Consider the following 21,743-nt stretch of genomic DNA (forward strand, 5'->3'; position numbering starts at 1 on the left):
ATACTTCATAGTTTTTTAAAAACCAAAGTATTTCACAAAACCCATGATAGTTTCGTAAAACAAAAAAAACTTTGCATCTAAATAATAAGGCTAGGTTCCGTAGCGAACTCATTTGGAAAGCACATGCTGAGAATAAAGGAAAGGTGTTTGCTTGGATAATGGCGCGAGAAAAAGTCTTAACAGCGGATAATCTTCAGAAGAGAGGTTGGCCTCACCAGGACCAATGCGCCTTATGCAACGGACCTTTAGAATCATGCCTTCATCTATCACTCCTCTGCCCATTCGCCAAGACAATATGGAGCCAAGTTCTTTCATGGGAGCATTTCGATGCACAGTTGATCTGCCCCACTCAAGACCCACCTAACCTGAAGTCTTGGTGGCAAGAGGCCGCAGGCAAAATAGCGAAAGAAGAAAAAAGGCGCTTCAACGGGTTGGTCATCTACACACTATGGAACATATGGAAGGAAAGGAATAGGAGAATTTTTAACAACATCCAGGAGTCAGCAATGCAAGTGGCACTAAGGGTAAAGGAGGAGATCGAGCAAAGAAAAATGGCTTTAGCTTGGGGAGGTACCAATATCGCAGGGGGCATCGTGTAATCCTTTTGGGAGTTTTGGCCCTTTTGATCTGTACATAAACCTTTTTCTCCTCCTTAATTGAAAGGCAGAGCTCCTGCCATTAAGTTAAAAAAAAATAAGGCTATGTTTAGATGCTAGAGTATTAAGAAACTATTGTATTAAGTAGCTATAGTTTTAGATGCAACACTTTGTTTTCATATCTGTAAAGTTTTCTGCACCCAAACATTTCATTGTACTAAACCTTGATATACCCTCCCCCCAAAAAAAAACTCTAATAAATACATTAAATAAAAATTGGGGCAAGGCTTGAACTCATACATATTGCCTACCACAAAGTTCCATGTTTCTCGGATATGGGGCGCAAATGGCCAAAGATACAGATTGGTAATTTCCCTTTTGCTTTTCCTTTCTATGGAAGTTAGTAGCACCTTTAATTTTTAGCTGCAAAGTTAGTGGCTTCTTGCAACTACTACTAGTACTAGTAGTAGGAGTGTTGGACTGTAGGAGGATAGAGCTCGCAGTCAAAGCGCGGTCCGGTGGTCGAAGAATAAAATCGCGGCCCAAAAGAGGATAGCGTCTCGCGGGCAGCCCACGCAAAACCCAGCCAAGCTGACACTGGGCCGAACCGGTGCCGTCCAGTCTTTCTTTCTCCGGACAAAAGCCTGCTTCCAGCCCACGATTGTTACTCCAAACCGGCCCAACGGTGGCCGATCCGGTCTCGGCACAAGGCGTGCGGTCGAAGAAAGAAAATTTAATAAAAAACGGCGGCCGAGGCCCGGCCGCAAGCCAACCCACGATTTTTTTCTCACTAGTCCGCAAGCAAATCGAACGAACCCGCAGCCGAAGCGAGAGAGCTGAGCAGGGCGAGGCGGCGATGGAGCGGCTGCAGCGGATCTTCGGCGCCTCCGGCATGGGGCAGCCGCCGACGGACTCGCCGCTGCTCGACTCCTCCGAGCAGGTCTACATCTCCTCCCTCGCGCTTCTCAAGATGCTCAAGCACGGTGCGTGGATCCTCCCTCTCTTCCCCGCCCCGCCCATCCCCTCGAACCTAGGGTTAGGGTTCGTCTCCGTTCCACCCCCCCCCCCCCCCCCCCCCGCTCTCGGGGACTGATGCGTTGTTTTCGGTCGCAGGGAGGGCGGGCGTGCCCATGGAGGTCATGGGCCTCATGCTCGGCGAGTTCGTCGACGACTACACCGTCAGGGTCGTCGATGTCTTCGCCATGCCGCAGAGCGGGACTGGGGTCAGCGTCGAGGCCGTTGACCACGTCTTCCAGACAAACATGCTTGACATGCTCAAGCAGACCGGCAGGTAGGGTTCCGCTGATGATTCTCTCAGTGGATCTGTAATGTGCGCATGTTTTTTTTCTTTCAATTTTTAGTTTTATTGGTTACATTCAGTGCTTGATTTGCTCGTACTAGTTAGTAAAATTGTGTAGGATTATGCTCTTGAACTGCACCGAGGTCCAGATATGTGTCTGTTGGTGTTTCTTGTTTGGATTAAATTGAGGTTTTTGCTTCTCGCGCATAGTAATTTTGAAGTATCACCCTAATCTGACCTCCTCAAATTAGATAAATGAAAATAGAAAAATTTCCAGGGCAACAATTGGCATTGGCAATGGCATTGCTAATATAGTTACTAACTTGTTAAAATAATACTTAGTGCATTTGACTTGGAATAAAAAAACTTAAACAAATTTGACTTAGCATGGTCTTTGATACGACTATATTCTTAAAATATATTCTTAAAACCTCATGTTGTATATATAGAATAGGTGATGGTCTATATCTTGATGCTTTGATTACCCATGTATTTTTTGTTCATTAAAAGCTAAACTTGCCCACAAATATTTTACTATGATGGTGACCACAAGTTATATGGTTTGAATCCTGATGGACTTTGTGCATAAATGATTTGAGAGATAATGATAGTGTTGTAGAAGTCTATCACAATTCTTCAAAATCACACTCCAGAGCAAGTTAACAGGTTATAAAACACACAGTAATGTTAAGGATCAATACACTGAAAAATTGCAATGTCCTGAATGGGTTAAGCATTAGCTTGTATGGGCTAAGCATTACGTTAATGTTTCATAATGTTTTTAAAAACATCCCTGCAGTGGGTTTGTTTGAGACATAATATCTGTGGCCACACATTTAGTTGTTTTTCGTAATTGTAAAACTATATGCATCATATCTACCTACTAATCATTAAAATATTTTGTTAACATAATATCTTTCTTTGGAAATTAAAAGTTCTTCATATTGCCCTAAAAATTGTTTGCACATCCAGTTTATTTTGGAAGTTGACATCTCATACTTGTAAATGGAATTTTGTTATGTTGCAGCCTGCTTTAGTTTTTTAATTATTGTTACCAGCTTTAGATTCTGCAACCTACTTATTTGCTATTAAATTGGAATATTTTGGAAGAGTTTGCACTAATTTTCTTGATACATCAATTATGCACTTATGTTTTTTAGTTGCGCAAACAGTGGGAGGTTGTTGTGGCTCATACATGGCACACACCATCTTATGTATCATAAAAGTTCATGAACTATGTTTTATGTTGACCATAAATCTCTTTGGTTAATGCTTATATTTCTTACTCACGAATGCAAGTGGGTTTGCTTGTGCAAAACAACCTGCTTAAAATGGCCCATTTGTTGGTTCACTGACAAACCCACTTGCATCCCTAATTAATCAATATTGTTTTTATTCAGTTAATTCTGTAGGAAAAACAAGTATGTTCAGATTTTTTTTTCCTTTTACAGGCCAGAAATGGTTGTAGGCTGGTATCACTCACATCCTGGCTTCGGTTGCTGGTTATCAGGCGTTGATATCAATACTCAGCAGGTCTATGCAAATCCACTTGTCTTCTAAAAGGGATCTTTTGACTTGGTCTGTCAAAATAGGATAGCTGTTGTCGTCCCACTCTGATATATGTCGTTTCATTAAATACTGATGTGCTTTTCTTATTAAAACATGGATATGATAATGTGCTATATACTACAATTGATCAGCTGGAGGCACTAGGTAGCTTATGTTTTCAATTTTCAATTTCACTATCTTCATTGTGTAGATTCCATGTCTCCCTAAAAGTTATCGGTGAACTTATCTTGTTGGTAGTTTTAGTTAACCTCACCAGGGATACATGTTTTTTATTTATAAAAGAAAAGAAAAATGGGAGGCATTGGCTAATTATTGATCCCAACTCACTGTAGTTTTTCTTCTATTAACTACCTTTTGTACTTTTTGAATAATCTGTTTTGTACCTTATTATTCTATATCTATTATCTGGGTAGGCCTAAATTTGTTTAATTTAATATATAAATGTGCAGAGTTTTGAAGCTTTGAACCCCAGGGCGGTTGCTGTTGTGATAGACCCCATCCAGAGTGTGAAGGGGAAGGTGGTTATTGATGCATTCCGCCTCATTAATCCTCAGACCATGATGCTTGGCCAGGAGCCACGGCAGACAACATCAAATGTTGGGCATCTAAATAAGCCATCTATTCAGGTAAATACTAAGTAATATTGTATCATATGAACTTGTTTTATTCCCCTTTCTTATAAATAATTTGACAATATCTGTTCTTTATCAGGCTCTTATCCATGGGCTGAACAGACACTACTACTCAATTGCAATCAATTACCGGAAAAATGAGCTTGAGGAGAAAATGTTGTTGAACTTGCACAAAAAGAAATGGACGGATGGGCTAATTTTGAAGAGGTTTGACACTCACTCAAAAACCAACGAGCAGACTGTCCAGGTGCCTATACTACTCAGCTTTCCTTTAGCTGTATACCGAGATGATTTCTGCTCTTGTGTTGATGCTTTTTACTTGAGTATTTCTTTTGTTTGTTCTTGACATTGTGTCTATTCTTGTCTAGGAAATGCTGAACCTAGCCATCAAGTACAATAAGGCAGTGCAAGAGGAGGACGAGCTGCCACCTGAGAAACTTGCGATAGCAAATGTGGGTCGGCAAGATGCAAAAAAGCATTTGGAAGAGCATGTGTCGAATTTGATGTCATCAAACATAGTTCAGACCCTAGGAACCATGCTCGACACGGTTGTCTTTTAGTCTGCTAATATTGTTATTCCAAACTGAAACATAGCCACTCTACTTAAGCTTATCGAAGCATGACACATTTGGTCCTAAGGTTTGTTTATGAATGGATTTGTCTACAATTCATTGTTGTTAAACTCCTTGCCTTTTCTATCAAAGCTTCACTGTGTTCTAGTTACATTTATGCCAATGTGGGTCCAGATGGCAGTCGGGATGCCATTGCCTTGGGAGAATTGTGTGATGCGATTATGACCTGTTGTCTGGGCCGTGGCAGATGGCTTATTTTGTTTGTTCTATATAAATTGACACCAAGTTTCTTTTTAGGATGATCTATTTGTTTTTCTTGTGATATTTCCTTCGATGCTATTGCCTAGCAACCACAAAACGTTGTTCAAAAGCATTTTTTTTATAATATCCACAAGTTATTTAGCTTGACTTGATGAAACACTGTGAGGCTGGTCTATAGAGTAGTTCACATTAATAGATGCCCTCATGATTAACTCGTGCTATGTTTTTAGTGGTAGCGATGTCTCTGTGAGTCGTTTGTGATGACCTCATGAATTTCGTAACCTATCGGCTCAATCTTTCATAAGTGTAGGGTTTACATATGTGTGTTCATAGAGGTGAGTGTGCGTGTGTTGTGAGTGTCTTCATTGTATTGTGTAATTCTTTTTAAAAAAGGTTATAGACTACCCACATTATAGATATGGTGTTTTTATTTTAGGTGGGGCCCTTTTATAGACTATTTATTGGCTGAATAATGTGAAATGAAAAAGTAATAGTAGTTATGTATAAATTGAGGTTGTTCTTAGATCGGTTATGTAGTTAGCAATATGTGAGAAAAATTGGAGGATGTTAGGATAAGGCTAGGGGAGGCAGTTCGTTTCGACCATGGGTGCATGGAGTAGCATGGTCCTATGATGACAGTGGGTGCCTAGAGGGATAGGTGGTGTGACAAAAAGTGTGAGATAAAAATGTGTGGTCCTACAATAATATAATGCATGTATGGAGTGGTGAGACGACATAGGATGAAATAAAAAAATAATTGGCTAAATTTTTCTCTTATTTCTGATAAATTGTAATAGAATGATGGGCCTATTTTTCTTTTGCTTTTCACCAAAAAATTTGAATTAAGGACAAATAGAATTCTAATGACTGATGGATACGATTTATCCTAGCGTTAAATAATAAAAAATGCTTTACTATTTTTACCAAAAGTAATTCCATGTCTTTTGACTACTTATCCCCAACATTGATTTAAGTTTCTGTAAATATTTTAACCCGGACGTAGTTGCGTCTTTCTATGCCATCTTCTGATCTTCCTAATAAGCTTCAGCTACATGCATGTTTCAGCTATATACAGTTTTGATTATGTGAATTGCGTCTTTGGTCTCTTAAATGTATGTATGTTGGTAACGAACTTTGCATTAACCAAATTATTAAAACGTGTTCTACTTTTTTTGATGGACGTGTTCTACTTTTTCTTTTGTAGTACTTATTAGTTTGTTTCCAAGATTACAATGATACAATCTTCAGGTACTCATTTCAAGTTGTGTACAACTTTGATCGTGCAAATTATAGTTTTTAATCTGGTAAATGCATGCCACGTACAAGCACGTGGGTATTTTTGCTTGTTTTTAAAATATTTGAAGGGCCATATAATGGAAAAGCACCAAAGTGTTTTTTTTGTTACTCCTTGTAAGGACACTTGTGAGTAATTTAGAAATAATGTAGCGATGATGGGTAATCTAGAAATATATATTTTCTCTATTCTATAAACTATAAGACGTAGAGACATAACTTTTGCTACGTCGTATCTAGTCAGTACGTCTTACAATTTAGAACGGAGGACAGAGGAGGGACAATTTGGAAGGGAGTAAGTATGTGTTTTGTTATATATATTTTTGACAAAGTAGTGTGGAGACATTTGTGTGACAGGAACCCTGTAAGAGCAAGTTTAATAATACAGCCTACTTGCTGGCTGTAAGGTTCCTTACAGCCTTCTTTCAGCCCACCCATACAATAGTTAGCTATTCACTATTAATACATGGTCCACTTATCTCTCTCACAAAGTTTCTTGGTTATTGTGTGTGAGCTGGCTGTAAGCTTACAGCCTGCTTCTCCTCTCTCTCCTCCCTTCTCTCCTCCACATTAGCATTTAGCCAGCTTATAGCCCACCATAATACTTGCTCTAGCGTGACGGCAAACAACTTTATAACATCGATATACTCCAATTAATAACAAACTAACTTACGAGTACGTGTTCCAGTGTTTGACTTGAATTATAGCGCGCTTATCTGCGTGGGTGTTACGCTATATGGATCTTATAAAACCTCTCACTCTTTGTTTATAAAAGAAGATCATCACATGGTACAGCTGCGGACAAGAATACCACCCACGAAGCCTACAGTTGCGAACGATGAGCTCGTGCCACCCGACTGGCTCGCGAAACACCAGCTCGTCGTGGCGCCAAGACGACCACGCCGCTCCGACGCACGACGGCACCGACGATGGCCATTCTCCACAGCCGTTTCCCGCTCCAAGCGTCACAGCAGCCATTGCGAGGTACCTTGCCTCCCAGCCGACCCAGCACATCTCCCAGCAGCCATCTCCTCCTCGCTGGCACAAGCACAACTACACGCCGCTGCAACAATGGCCGCCGCACCGTGCTGCGCCGGCCGGCCCCTGGCAGTGGGCGTCCAGTACGTTTGCGCCGCCGAACGTGACGGTCGTCGTCCCAGCAGGCGAGACCCCTGCGCCCGGCGGCGCGTGTGTGGCGGGCGACGACGACGCGACCGGCTGCCTGCGCTTGGCGAGGTGCGTCGGGCGCAAGGCAGCCGGCGAGGGACGCAACTTCATGCTCTCGCCGCTGTCGCTCCACGCGGCGCTCGCGCTGGTGGCCGCGGGCGCGAACGGCGAGACGCAGGCGGAGCTGCTGCGCTTCCTAGGGTCGGCGTCACTCGACGAGCTGCGGCGCGCCGCGGTGACGAGGCTGGTCGTCGCCGCGCTGCGCGGCATCCCGCAGACGTCCTTCGCGTGCGGCGTCTGGGTGGACCGGCGGTGCCCGCTCAGGGAGGAGTTCGCGGACGTCGCCGGTGCCGTCTACGCCGCCGTCGCGGAATCCGTGGACTTCGTGTCACAGGTGCGTCCTGATCGATTTGTTTGCTATCCTGTCAACATGAAGCAATCTCACACATCTTTGTGAATCTCAGCAGCACATATAAACAAGTAACTGAATGGTTCCATCTTGCAGGCCGAGGAGGCGAGGCAGCGCATCAACGACTTCGTGAACGTGAAGGACGCGACGAAAGGGCTCATCGGCGCCGTCCTCCCTCCCGGATCCGTCGGCCCGTCCACGGTGGCCGTGCTTGCCAACGCTCTCTACTTCAAGGGGTCATGGGCTCAGCCGTTCGACACGTCAAGGACCTTCGACGCGCCGTTCCATCTCCCCGGCGGCGCCACCGTGCGCGCGCCGTTCATGACGACGAGCAGCAGGTTTGAGCAGCACTACGTCGCCGTGTTCCCTGGTTTCAGGGCCCTCAAGCTGCCCTACAGCTGCAAGAGCGGCGACCAGTGGCACCAGGCCGCGTACTTCTACATGCTCCTGCTCCTCCCAGACGACGACCACGGCCTCGGAGATGTCTACGACAAGGCCGTCTCGACGCCGGGGTTCATCAGGAAGCACACGCCAGTGGGCAAGGTCCCGGTCGGGCGGCTCATGGTCCCAAAGTTCAAGTTCACGTTCGATTTCGAGGCGCGCGAGGAGATGCAGAGGCTGGGTGTCATCAGAGCCTTTGGAGGTGGCGACTTCTCCGGAATGTTCGCCGGCGGAGGAGGTGGGGCTTTCGTCGCGGGAGTGTACCATAAGGCCACCGTCGAGGTGGACGAGGAGGGCACAGTGGCAGCCGCGGCCACGGCCGTGTCCTTTTGCTTGAGCGGGAGCGCCATCCCGCCGGTGGATTTCGTGGCGGACCGGCCCTTCTTGTTCGCCGTCGTGGAGGAGAGGAGCAGCGCCGTGCTCTTCTTTGGCCATGTGGTGAATCCAATAGCGGAGTGATCCGCCCACACGCAGGCCGCAGCTACAGAGGTCACCGGAAGGCTAGTGCTGTAAATTGTTACTCCGTTATTCCAAAAATCTTGAAAAATCAAAACATTTTCAAATTTGATTAAAATTATAAAGAGAAATATTAAAATTTGTGAGTATACTATGAAAATATAATTAAGAAAAAATCTGATACTTAGTTGATATCATAATAATTATTATTTTATCATATAAATTTGGTTAAATTTAGGATAGTTTGATTCTCCAAGATTCGTAGTGACTTATAATTTGAGATAGAGGGAGTATTTGCCATTTTCGATCTACATATGAACTTATTCAAAACTGGTCATATAACTCTGTTAAACGATTTTGGAAGGTGATTTTGCTATAGTGACGGTGATTTTGTCTTTTTCTTTTTATTTATTTTTTCTGCTAAATCTTTGAAAAAACATTGTAAAACATAAAATAAAAAAAACTAATTTTATTAGATTCCACATGAGTAGATCTACATAGTAAATATATAATATAGTATGACAACGAAATATTTGTATTAAAATATATCATATTATATATTCACTATGTAGATCTACTCGTGTAGAGTCTAACATAATTAGATTTTCTATTTTATGATTTTTCTATAATTTAGTATAATTTTTCAAAGATTCAGCAAAAATAAATAAAAAAGAAAATCACAAACAAAAAAAACATGGTCAATGCACCGAAACCACTGCCCAATGTAGGTTTTTTTTTTTAAATTTTTGAAGCAAATTGTTTTGTCAATCATGAATGTGATACGGTTTTGCTGTTGATCCGTCGGTCGAAGTACCCCTCGTTGTTGCTCACAAGATGAGAAACTAATTGGTGCATCGTTGCTGCTCTTCTATTCCAACAATTTCTACCCTGAATTTGTTGATAGTTTTCTAAAATATAATAATCATTATATGTAGCTGAATGATGTGTGAAAGCTGCGTGAAGCGGACGCTGTGCCATGAGCTCCAATGAGCAGCATTGCTACCAGAGTACAAGACTCAAAGCTCTACGACGTAACCACGCTGTACGCGCTTGCCGAATGTTTTTTCACTCGTTAGTTTACTCAGAGCCTCCGTTGACTTGGAGCAAGCTTACTTGTCGTTGAAGAAACAAGAGGCTCAGGCCTTGTTTTCTTTTACCCGAAAAGTATAGCATTTTCGTTTGTACGTAATAATTATTGACCAATTATGGACTAGCTAAACTCAAAAGATTCATCTTACAAATTACAGACAAACTGTGTAATTAGATTTTTATATATATTTAATGTTTTATACATGTGCTGTAAAATTCAATATAATGGAAAACCTTAAAAAGTTTTTGGTTTTTACGTAAAAACAAGGCCTCAACACAGCCCCGTTTCTCCATAAATGGAGCACCAGACATGCAACATTCTCATCCCATCCAGCCTTTCAATTTGTGCAACCACTGCGCCACTCGGCCGTCTCGGCGATCCCCAGCGTGCCGGTGAGTTTCCGTCGAGAGAACGCACGGCACGCGGCAGGGCAGGGCATCTTGGCGCCAATTTTCCGTAAAAAAGTTTTTTATTTTTTTTTTCTGCAAGGAACATACTCTCAACTACTCAGACCACTCTACCAGTACGTTCGTTCTGAGCTCTGAGGCCTCGCAGCAGCTCACGTCCACGATGAGCACACCGCGTCGCGGCGGCCAGCACCACGGCGACGAGCGCGCCGGGACACGAGCAGGGGCAGCCTCCCGAGACAACGGCGGACAAGGCGCGGGCGACCTGAGCTTCGGGTCCACGGCGGGGCCGTGGATCGCCTTCGACCCGCCGCACCCTTGGGCGCCGCCCGAGCACGCGCGCGCTCCCGTCTTCGCGCAGCAGGCACCTGTTGATCCGTTCCCGTGGAGCACGCCCACGTCGTTCGCGAACCCATTTCATGGTCCATCGACGTTGAACGTGCCGTGGGGACCGCCCGGCGAGGTGCCCTTCGCCGGCTTCCCCGCCGCCGGGCCAGCGGCTCCGGAACCGGAATGGCGACACCGGCGACAGGATGTGTTCGCTGGCATCGGCCGCCGTTCTGTCCCCGCGGTGGTGACGGACCCGGACCTCGACGGCGCGGACGGCGGCGCGTCGTGCCTGCCGCTCGCGAGGCAGGCCGGCGTGCGTGCGGCGGCGCGCAACAACTTCATCGTCTCGCCGCTGTCGTTCCACGCGGCGCTCGCGCTGGTGGCCGCGGGCGCACGGGGCGAGACGCAGCGGGAGCTCCTGGGCTTCCTGGGCTCCGCCGAGTCGCTGAGCGAGCTGCACGGCGCCGCGGCGACGGCGCTGGTCGCCAGGCTCAACGACCTCCCGCAGACGTCCTTCGCCTGCGGCGTCTGGGTGGACCGGCGCCGGGCGCTCACGCCGGAGTTCAGGGACGCCGCCGCGTCGCGCTACGCGGCGGTCGCGGACTCCGTCGACTTCGCCTCGGAGCCCGAGGCGGCGAGGCGGCGAGTCAACGCCTTCGTGGGCGAAGCGACGAGAGGGCTCATCGGCGACGTCCTGCCTCCCGGCTCCGTCAACTCGTCCACGGTGCTCGTCCTCGCCAACGCTATCTACTTCAAGGGGACGTGGGCTCGGCGGTTCGATCGGTCGAGAACCTTCGCCGCGCCGTTCCATCTCCCCGGCGGCGCCACCGTGCGCGCGCCGTTCATGACCACGAGCCCGCTTTCCGAGGATCAGCAGGTCGCCGTGTTCCCCGGCTTCAAGGCGCTCAAGCTGCCCTACAAGAACGACGGCGGCGCCGCGTGGTTCTACATGCTTCTACTCCTCCCCGACGGTGAGGCTCTAACCCTCAGCGATCTCTACGATAAGGCCGTCTCGACGCCGGGATTCATCAGGAGGCACACGCCGGTGGACGGGGTCCCGGTCCGGCGGTTCATGGTGCCAAAGTTCAAGTTCACGTTCGAGTTTGAGGCGTCCGGCGATATCCAGAAGCTGGGAGTCATGCGAGCCTTTGAAGGCGGCGACTTCTCCGGCATGGTGTCCGGTGGAAACGGGCTCTTCATCTCAGGAGTGTACCACAAGGCCACCGTAGAGGTGGACGAGGCCGGCACCGTGGCCGCCGCGGCCACGGCCGTGTGCATGCAACAGTGTGCAAGGATGGGTCCACCGCCGGTAGATTTCGTGGCGGACCGGCCCTTCTTGTTCGCCATCGTGGAGGAGAGGAGTGGCGCCGTGCTGTTCCTTGGGCATGTGGTGAACCCTCTGGTTGGGTGATGATGCTGAAGGAAGAGAGAACTCGTGCGTAACATGACTGTGTGCAGGAACAAAATTAAATAGACTATCTTATCTTTGTATATGTTTGCCATGTAATTTGAAGAATTTGCGTGTGCTATGTTTGTATAACGAGAACTTTTGAATAAAATGAATTTTATACAACCACTCGCTACAATAAATTGTTCATCTGCAGGCAGTTGGCACTTTGACGTTTCAACAAAACAGACACTTCATAGAACTAAACACAATGAAACATTCTATAAGAGAAGTGCATTTCTTTTCTTTTCCCCTTTTCATCCTCTTACCAATATAAATAACGAAAAAAAATTACACTTAACAATTCTGCTATAGTGCCATGGTACAACTGTGTTTACAACTTCCGTGAACTGTCAGTGGTTCACTAGTTCAGAACCCATGTTTACAACTCTACAAACCACATAGTAACATTGTGAGAGCACAAGAACAAAAATATGTCAAAACACCGTCAGGCAAAGGCAGCACTAGCCACCAGGTCACACACCAAACTTTGTCAGATAACATACAATCATACCAGTTGAGATCAAGGCTCATCCATCGTCTGAACTGGGGGTGGAGTCACATTAGGAGCCGATGAGGAGCCACTGCCTGTTCTCTCACGGATCTCCCTGTACTCCTGGCATATAGCACACAAGTGACAGAATAAGTGTGTCGTCAAATCGCCACAGGGTGCTTCCTGCATAGGAAAAACATTCCATTAAACCCACAAAACGACATTAGAGAGACAAAAAAAAAAGTTCACACTAATGGTGGTAAATGACAGATGAATATTAAAATTCTGCAAAATTTTGCTGTGCTATATAAGAAATCAGAATGATCTACAGTTGAACTCCCAAATAGACTAATTTCTAGAGGTAATCTGATCTCTATGAATTCATCATATTCATAGCAAATGTCCATGTAAAAAAATTCCAAGCATCCAGTAGAAGAGCTACCGTATCATTGACAGTGACTTTGTGCAATCAGTTGCAAACACAATAGCTGTAAAGAGATACAAGAACATGTCCCTAATAATTCTATTTAAACAGCTTATCAAGTTATCATCTACTTTAGGGATAAAAGGCACATTGACTATATGGCAGAGCTCACTATTAGAAACAGTGGAGGATGTTTCCCTAATGCCCTGTACCTAGTATGTCTCTAGTATATTTAAACTCAAAAATAAAAATCATATGCAGCACTACTCATCTGCTCCCCATAGCCAAATTACAGTAGTTGAGAAAAAGCTGCAGGATATTAAGAAATTGCCTCTGATTGCCATATGCAGGGGTGGAAAACGCCAATATAACAACTGCAGAGGTTCAAACCACGTACCGGAAGATTGTATTTTGTTCTTAGTGCACTGCGATATCCGCAAGCATAACAAGCAACGGCCGACCCTGGAACTGCTAATACTAGACCTCCAGTGAATACACAACATAGACTTGTAAGAAGGCCCCACAACATGCAATGTGTAGTGCATGATCCAGCAAGAGTTCCAGATCCCAAGAACTGTGCATTCTTTCCAAAAAGAAAACAGGGGCAAGTCGCACCAATACAACCTAGAAAAATGGCCAGAAAATCTTGTTATGCGAGTAAATGGCATTTTTCAGTATTACAAGCTTATGCATTGGATGATGACACCTCCAAACTGGATTGAACAAATATAGAATACCCAATAGATAAACAGAAGATCTTCTATTCAAGCACAGTTCCATCGTACTACATCTTGTTTGGTTGGTCCTAGTTACCATGGCTACATTTTCTTTGGTATTAGGTGTTTTTTTTCCTTTCTGTTTTTCCCTGCTAGGTTCTTCCTTAAAAACTTGGCTGTACCTTGGGTTTCTTAAACCCTTTTCTTCTTAATATATTGATACACAGCTCTCTTGCGTGTTCGAGGAAAAAACATTTTGTTGTCGCCTTCTCAGTTGAGCAAATTTATAAACCACTAATAAACAAAGCATCAGGAAATAATTAGAAATGAGCATTTTATCCAAACTTCCTATTTTTACTTATGACACGCTGAGGCTTAAAGCTACATAATTTTCCTTACGAAATGCCGCATACTTATTACACGTAAAGCCAGGCCGCTACATATTGGGAAACACCACACTCCTATTATTTTGAATGACAACTTAAAGAAGCAACAAGCATGATAATAAAAAAATATTAACTTACTTTATTGAAACAGTGTAAGATCTATATCAACACAATCCTACAGTATTCTGTTGAACTTGAAAAAAAAAATCAAGTCAGCTGCATATTATTGTGCAGATGTGGCTAACTGCATTATTCACCATGAGAAGTAGTTCCAACCTTTCCAATTTTTTACTACCCATAAATGAGAGGGTAGCATTAGGTTATTCATAAGCTCCCTAGAAACAAGAACACAATCAGGTATTGTCCACTGTCACAAAACTCCCATTCACTCACTCATTCTCACATGTGTACGATATTTGACCATTTAGTCATTCACATATGTATATATTATACAAGTCCCTATGCAATGCTAGTAAGGAGAAGAGCAAGAGTAGGACTGCTTTCATATTTGTACTGCACTACCAGAATAAGAATCTATGGAATGTTACTATATTACTTCAGTAAAAAAAACAGCTAGCGCTAGATGAGTAGTGAATTGAACAGATTGGACACAACACATGTATGTCAAAAGTAACATGCAGAGATATTATTTATCTACAAGAACTAGTTCAGCCTAGAAATCCACCACCAAGCAATACTAGTAAGGAAAAGAGGCAAGAAGGGTTACAGATTATTAAGGAAGGTTATCCTAATATGGCATAGCTGAATTCAAACATTTCTCTCTGAAGCACAATTCGTCATTACTACACTACATAAACACAAGAACATGCTACATTTGGTATGTAGAGAAAATAAAGGCATTACATTTTAGTGTTTACTTACTATATGCAACCTATCATGCAACCAAATAGCACCACAGATCAGAAAGTGGCATACAGCTCTGGGGATCATCAAAACAAGCACAGATGCCAGATGACCATTGTGTCAGATCCCGGTTTAGTTTATGGCGTGCAGCATGGTTTTCTTCCACAGCCGGAACATGATCATCTTCGGTATCTACGCCATATAAGGGAATATATTGTGGAGGAACATATCCCTTTCCAGCCATCCCTGTGAGAAGAAAGAGGAAGCGGTTGGTCACATGAAAAAACAATAAGCCTTCAGATTGCACGTATATGATTGGATATCACAAGGACAACAGGAAACTGGTATGTCCCAGACAATAAAGTAAACGCAATGTCAACATGAGGGCAATTGTTGTTTTTGTTTTATGATCTACTCAAATGATTTCTGATAAACTAGAAGATGGGATCCCCAGAAATTAACTACCAACTCTCTGGGGAAGTGATCCCATAGTAAAGTGATTGAAGAAGCTGTCCGTTTGACAAGTTGCCTGGGATCAGGCATAGCGGAGGGAGGCGAAGGAGAAGGGCGATGTGCCCTACTGCAGTCAGGGGCGGCGCCATGGGCAGAGAGAGAGAGAGAGAGAGAGAGAGAGAGAGAGAGAGAGAGAGAGAGAGAGAGAGAGAGAGGCAAATCAAAGCCTCAAAGGAGCAGCTTTTTTTCAGCTCCGCACGTTTAATCAAAATCCTTAAAATTCTCACGATACAACATAAGAGCAATGAAATCAAACAAAGAAAATCCTTAAAATTCTCACGATACAACAAAAGAGCAATGAAATCAAACAAAGAACCAAGTTAGAATGTATACATGTAAAACAGAGCAATGAAATCAAACAAAGAACAGAGTTAGAAACTACAGGTGTATAAAATCATAAATCAAGAAACCTTAAGAGATAGTAATTTGATTCAAGCTATTTAGAGACAGAACAAATGCTATCACAGGAGATAATTAAAATAATAAACACGATACAAGAGTACGGAAACGGGAGATTGGCATGTGATGTGTAGCTCACCAACCAAAAACGATGGCAGCCCTTCAAGCTAGGACCCCAAATTCGATTCCGCCGACCAGCAGGCTCGTGTTCCCCAATCCCCGCCCTAAACGTTCGTCCCCAACGAATGCTTCGCCCTGCACATTCAGCGCATGCGTGGGACGAGCCGGAATCCGGTCGGCACGAAGTCAGACGACAGCATGGGAGATCTGGGGAAAGTACGCACGAGCAACGGAATGGCGCAGCACAGAGACGGCAGATCCAGAGGGAGGATGGACAGCAAATAGTCGGAAACCTTTCCCTGCCGAAGGAACCGGCGGCCGACCCCCCAGCTCCCCCGCATGTGCGACTGACTCCCAGCGGCCCATGTCCCAGGCTGCGGCCCACTTACAGGTGCGAGCCCACCATGATGCCCGGATCGGTACCGTTGCGTAGGCCTTCTACGATTCGCATCGTGGTTGCGTAGGCCTCTTCGGCAGGTTAGTTTCTCTTTTATTTTTAATTCTCTTTTTTCTTTCCTTTTCCCTTTTTTCTTCTCACGGTGTTCTTTTACCGTTCTTTTTATTTTTTTAATTTAATTTAATTTATTTTGTGTGTCATTTCTTTCCTTTTTTACATCTTTTTTCTTTTATACGTGGCCTTTTGTTCTTCTTTTTATTTTTCTAATTTTTCTTTATTTTATTGATTTTCCTTTTGCCCTAATTAATAACTTTTTATTTATATTTTTTGTTTTCATTTTCTTTATTATTTTTTCTTCTATTTACTTATCTTTTTCTTCTTTTTATGTCTTATGTGGATTTTTATTTTTTATTTATGTTTTATTTCTAATTCTATTTCTAATGTCATGTCCTCAAACTAAATCACACGTCTGACTTCCTAATATATTTAAGTAATCTCATCTAGTCCACAATACGCATAAGTAGAGTTATAAGCTGACATGGTCATCCACAAGTATATGATTTTAACACATGACCTCTAATTTAAGCCCACACATGCGGCCATGACCTCTAATTTAAGCCCACACATGCGGCCGCCGGCTTGTCTCTGTTCACCATCACAGCGCCCACGACATAGGACCTGATCATGTAGATGACAATGGCGGACGGTTACGCTGCTGAGCGGGGTGAGGTAGACATGAGAGGGGAGAGGCTTGGTCTGCGGCCATCTGGTTTACGTTCACTCGCGTAACCGGCCGCCATTGCTGTCTACATGATCAAATTATATGTCGCGGGTGCTACGATGGTGAGCAGGGGCAAGCCAGTGGCTGCACGCGTGGGCTTAAATCAGAGGTCATATGCTTAAAAATCATATCCATGTGTATAATCTTGTCAGCTTCTAATCCTCCTTATGTGTATTTTGGATTTAGATAAGATCACTTAAATACATTAGAGAGTCAAACGTGTGATTTCATAGTTTGAGGACCTAGATGAGATCACCTAAATACATTAAGGAATTAGATGTGTAATTTTTTTTGACAAGTAACCAAATTTTATTAACAGCACGAGGCTGAAAGGACCATTACCCGTAAAACGAGGCAATCATTTTCATGACTAGGATTAGTACAGCTGGTGTAATAATCTAGGTGATTGGAGCGAATGGCCTAAAAATCCTGTCTTGCCAGAGAATCAGCCATTTGGTTTTGGCTTCTTTTGATTCTACGCATGGTGGGTTTGAGTGATTGAATTCATTGAGAAAGTGCACCAGTTGTTGATTATTAGATAAAATTGTGGACCGCCTGCATTGGAGCTGGTTGAGCAGGTTGGCTGCAAAAGCCAAGGCTGCCGACTCCTCCATAATTACAGAAGAGGACACCTGCATAATAGCTTTAATAAAAATACTTGTCGGTGGGTGTTCATCCGTGTTAATTAATAATACACCTAGGCCCGCTTGTTTAGTGACAGAAGTATCGATGTCTGGCGTTGTGGCCGCATCTGTGTAACACCTGTTTCCTGCAATTGAGGAAGGGAAAATAACCAGGTAACGATCTGTAGCAGGGATCGTTTGAAGTCCCCTCTGCCCAGTACCTGCAGAAATGTTGTTAGTATAGAGGCTGAGGTTATCCAAGGGAGACACGCTTGGATTTTTGAATGCATCCAAATGGGCATTCATGTGAGCATCTTTGCTTGCTGAATCTGATTTGTTGTCCATGTTTTTCTTTGGAACCTGTTGTCATTACGAGCTTTCCAAATATACCAGAAAAAACATTCTGTTACATAAATCCTGCTCTGTTATATCATTCTGAAAAAGGAAGGACAGAGATAGTTGAACCCCATCATCTTCCACTGGAATTTGATTAGTGAGGAAGGGTGGGTTAGCTATAGACCAAACCTAGGCTGGGAGAATACATGTAAAAAATAGATGATAGTCTGTCTTATGCTGACCACAATAATCACAGTTCGTATCTATGTGGATAGAGAAAGTACCACCTCTTGCCGCAGTGGCAAGAGCTCTTCTTGTTAGTCTCCAAGCAAAGGTTTTAATAATTGGAGAGATTAACTTACAATTCCAAATCTTGTGAAGAATTTTGTTGGCATCCTCCGTGATGCTTCTGGGTCCTTGATTGGGAAGCTGGTGAGTTTGCAGGGAAGTAAGATGGGAGTAGGCAGCTTTGGAGGTACAAATGCCATCTTTGGTCGTAATCCACCTAAGGATATCATTGTCATTATGACGGACAAGAGGGGTAGATTCAATAGCATGGACAACCTGATCATTGAAAGTGCTGCTAAGAAGTTGGTGATTCTAGATTTGGGAGTTCTGGTTCTAGAGATCAGAGACTTTGGCAGGCAGAGGATGGTTCATGATAGGCAAGAAGAGAGAGTCATGGATGTTCTCACAAATGGAGCACCACAGTTGAGACCAAATAGAGGTGTTGCCATTGTGAATTTGGTATATGACATTGGAGGTGAGGTGGTGTCTAACCTTTAGAATGGATGACCAATGTATAGATTTGGGACCATTGGCAGTGGCCTTCTAGAAGGAAGTAGAAGGGTAGTATTTGGCTTTAAGAATATCAGAAAGCAGAGGGTTTTTATTGGTGGCTATGTTCCAAGCAGAGTTGATGAGGAGGCTTTGATTCACCAGTTCCATATCCCTAATCCTAAGACCACCTTGCTGAGTAGGTTTACAGATGTCCTCCCATGATTGATAGGGTATTGGAGTGGATTGATTTTCTTGCCCACCAGAATCTTCTCATAATAGAGTTAAATTTTTCAATAAAATTTTTTGAAGAAAAGGACATTAGACATATAATAAATAGGAATTGAAGAAAAAACTGATTTAATATATTGGAGTCTACCTGCATGATTGAGAGTGTTAGCTTTCAAAGTTCCAAATTTAGCAAAGAATTTATTTGAAATGAAGTTATAGGCCCTGTTTTTATCTTTGTGGCTAAAGATAATGGGGCGACCCAGGTGAAGAGTATTGAGTCTCAAATTTTGAACTGGAAACACCGCTTTGACCTGAGTTTTAAGAGCTGAAGGCACATTCTTACTGAAGTAAATGTAAGATTTAGTAATATTGGGTGTTTGACCTGATTGGCAGCAAAAGTCGTTAAGAATGGTTTTTATTACCTGGGCCTCGTGAACGTCCGCTTTACCACAAATAATAAGGTCATCTGCAATTAATAACGACTGAAGTCTAGGGGCATTGGGACCCATAGAAATTCCATAGAGATTGTTATCTTGGAGGGCCTGCTGAAGTCTAATAGATAATTCATTAATAGCTATAACAAAAAGGTAAGGGGATAAAGGGCAGCCCTGTCTCAGTCCTCTCTGAGAAGTGAAGGAGTCAGTTGGTTCACCATTAGCGAGTACTGCAAAAGTGGGAGAAGATATGCAAGCATTAACGAGGCTAATGAAATGGTTATTGAATCCTATCCTTCTTAGAGCAGATGTGATAAAGTTCCACTCAAGTCTGTCAAAAGCTTTTGCGAGATCTAACTTTAGGATGAATGAGTGATCCTTCCAAGTGTTTAAATTGAAAGAGTGGATGATTTCCTGCACAATGATTATATTTGAAGAAATATGTCTATTAGGTACAAAAGCAGATTGAGCCTTGGAAATATAATTCGGCAGGTGATCTTTTATTCTATTAGCCAAGGTTTTGGATATAATTTTGTAAATCACATTACATAAACTAATAGGTCTAAAGTCCTGAGGAAGGACAGGATTAGTTTTTTTTGGTAATAAGAGTAATGAAGGTGTGATTGAGATCAGAAGGCATGTGAGCATTAGAATAGAAATTAGTCACCAGTTTGGAAATAACTTGTGAAGTCCATTCCCAGGAAGATTTTAGAAGGCGGCATTAAGACCATCTGGTCCACGAGCCGCATTGTTCCTCATCTGCTTGATGATACAATGTATTTCGTCATTAGTGGGGATGGAGTAACTATACATGAAAGATTCGTCATTAGTGACTTGTACATGCTCTTGTATGACCCGATTGTTCTGAGGGCCTGGTGCAGGTTGGTTATTAGTAGGAATATCTCTATGGGGAGTACCTGCATCATACTGATAAGAGTTTTGGGAAGAGAAGATATTAGTAAAATAGTTGGTAAGAGTATTTTGAATTTGCTCCGAGGTAGTAGAGTGTGATCCATCTGGGTTTATAAGGTGGGTAATACTATTTTTCCGGTTTCTCTTTATAATGGCTTTATAGAAGAAAGATATGTTTCTATCACCTGCGGTAGCCCAGTGCTTCTTAGCTCTCTGGATGTGGTAGATTTCTTCTTTATCCATAAGTTCTTGGTGTTTGTCTTGTAGTCTTTTCTGGAGCGTGTGGTCTTGCTGGGACTAAGGATGAAAATAGAATGGAAATATCCCGAACCAAACCGCACCGCTTTCTATATTAGATCCGATCGAATTCGTATTTTCTTGTGCGACTTTACCGTTTTCGCTTTCGTATTTTAGATGTTTCGTATTTCAAATGTAAAAGGAAAAAGTCTACATCACCCCCTGAACTATGAGGTGGTGTCTACTTTACCACCTGAACTATAAAACAGTCTAATTTACCCCTGAACTATCCAAAACCGTTCAAATCACCCCAGGTGGTTTTTTACGGCGGTTTTGCTACAGTAACCATGGTTTTCCTACAGGAACCGTGGTTTTGACTTTTTCTTTTTTCCTATTTGTTTTCATATAATCTTTGAAAAATCATAGTAAATCACAGAAAAAATATTAAATAGAAAAGTTAATTTTGTTGGACTCCACATGAGTAGATCTACGCAATGAATATATAATATGGTATACTTTAGTACAAATTTTTTCTGTAGCTTTAAATTAGTTAGAAAAATCAAATTTTATCTGTAATTAACTGGAATAATTCATAGCTGCAGCTTTTGTGGTCCAATTGTGGTAAAATTTTTTTGATGGACTAATTATTCTATGCTTGAACTATAGTAAATATTTCATGCTCATCGGATCATGTATAATTTAGTTATAGATTTATTTATATTTAACAAGCATTAACCTAAACCTGAATAAACTTTGTTATACATGATCCTATGAGTATGAAATATTTAGTATAGTTCAAGCATAGAATAATTAGTCCACCATAAAAATTTCACCACAATTGGACCACAAAAGCTGCAGCTATGAATTATTCCAATTAATTAGAGATAAAATTTGATTTTTCTAACTAATTTAAAGCTACAGAAAAGATTTATATTAAAGTATACCATATTATATATTCATTACGTAGATCTACTCATGTGGAGTATAACAAAATTAGATTTTCTATTTTATAATTTTTTTGTGATTTACTATGGTTTTTCAAAAAATATATGAAAACAAATAGGAAAAAAGAAAAAGTCAAAACCACGGTACTGTAGCAAAACAACCATAAAAAACCGCCCGGGGGTGAT

The 21,743-nt window shown here is 42.9% G+C and overlaps 4 protein-coding genes across 6 annotated transcripts; 3 read left to right on the forward strand and 1 right to left on the reverse strand.

Moving 5' to 3' along the window:
- LOC8074512 (26S proteasome non-ATPase regulatory subunit 14 homolog) lies at positions 1,360-4,820 on the forward strand. Its single transcript, XM_002455378.2, has 6 exons — positions 1,360-1,579; positions 1,710-1,887; positions 3,348-3,429; positions 3,915-4,091; positions 4,177-4,344; positions 4,466-4,820. The coding sequence occupies exons 1-6, from the start codon at positions 1,453-1,455 to the stop codon at positions 4,655-4,657; spliced, it is 924 nt and encodes a 307-aa protein (XP_002455423.1). The 5' UTR covers positions 1,360-1,452; the 3' UTR covers positions 4,658-4,820.
- LOC8054631 (putative serpin-Z12) lies at positions 7,062-8,812 on the forward strand. The gene is made up of 2 exons (XM_002455379.2): positions 7,062-7,784; positions 7,896-8,812. The coding sequence occupies exons 1-2, from the start codon at positions 7,062-7,064 to the stop codon at positions 8,697-8,699; spliced, it is 1,527 nt and encodes a 508-aa protein (XP_002455424.1). The 3' UTR covers positions 8,700-8,812.
- LOC8054632 (putative serpin-Z12) lies at positions 10,124-12,035 on the forward strand. The gene has a single exon (XM_002455380.2). It carries the CDS (start codon positions 10,357-10,359, stop codon positions 11,932-11,934), a length of 1,578 nt encoding a protein of 525 aa, XP_002455425.1. The 5' UTR covers positions 10,124-10,356; the 3' UTR covers positions 11,935-12,035.
- On the reverse strand, positions 12,190-16,206 carry LOC8054633 (cell number regulator 5). Of its 3 annotated transcripts, none has more exons than XR_002451695.1 (4): positions 15,905-16,206; positions 14,872-15,099; positions 13,285-13,511; positions 12,190-12,646 (listed from the first exon to the last, which is right to left on the reverse strand). XR_002451695.1 is itself a non-coding variant. In XM_021458074.1 (4 exons), exons 2-4 carry the CDS (start codon positions 15,095-15,097, stop codon positions 12,494-12,496), a joined length of 552 nt encoding a protein of 183 aa, XP_021313749.1. In that variant the 5' UTR covers positions 15,098-15,099; positions 15,909-16,202; the 3' UTR covers positions 12,190-12,493. The 3 variants fall into 3 exon arrangements, 2 of the variants coding, with proteins under 2 accessions (XP_021313749.1, XP_002457623.1); XM_021458074.1 differs by having other exon boundaries at positions 14,926-15,099; positions 15,909-16,202; XM_002457578.2 differs by having other exon boundaries at positions 14,926-15,099; positions 15,905-16,200.

Source organism: Sorghum bicolor, chromosome 3 (assembly GCF_000003195.3).
Source record: "Sorghum bicolor cultivar BTx623 chromosome 3, Sorghum_bicolor_NCBIv3, whole genome shotgun sequence".
NCBI classification, from domain to species: domain Eukaryota; kingdom Viridiplantae; phylum Streptophyta; class Magnoliopsida; order Poales; family Poaceae; genus Sorghum; species Sorghum bicolor.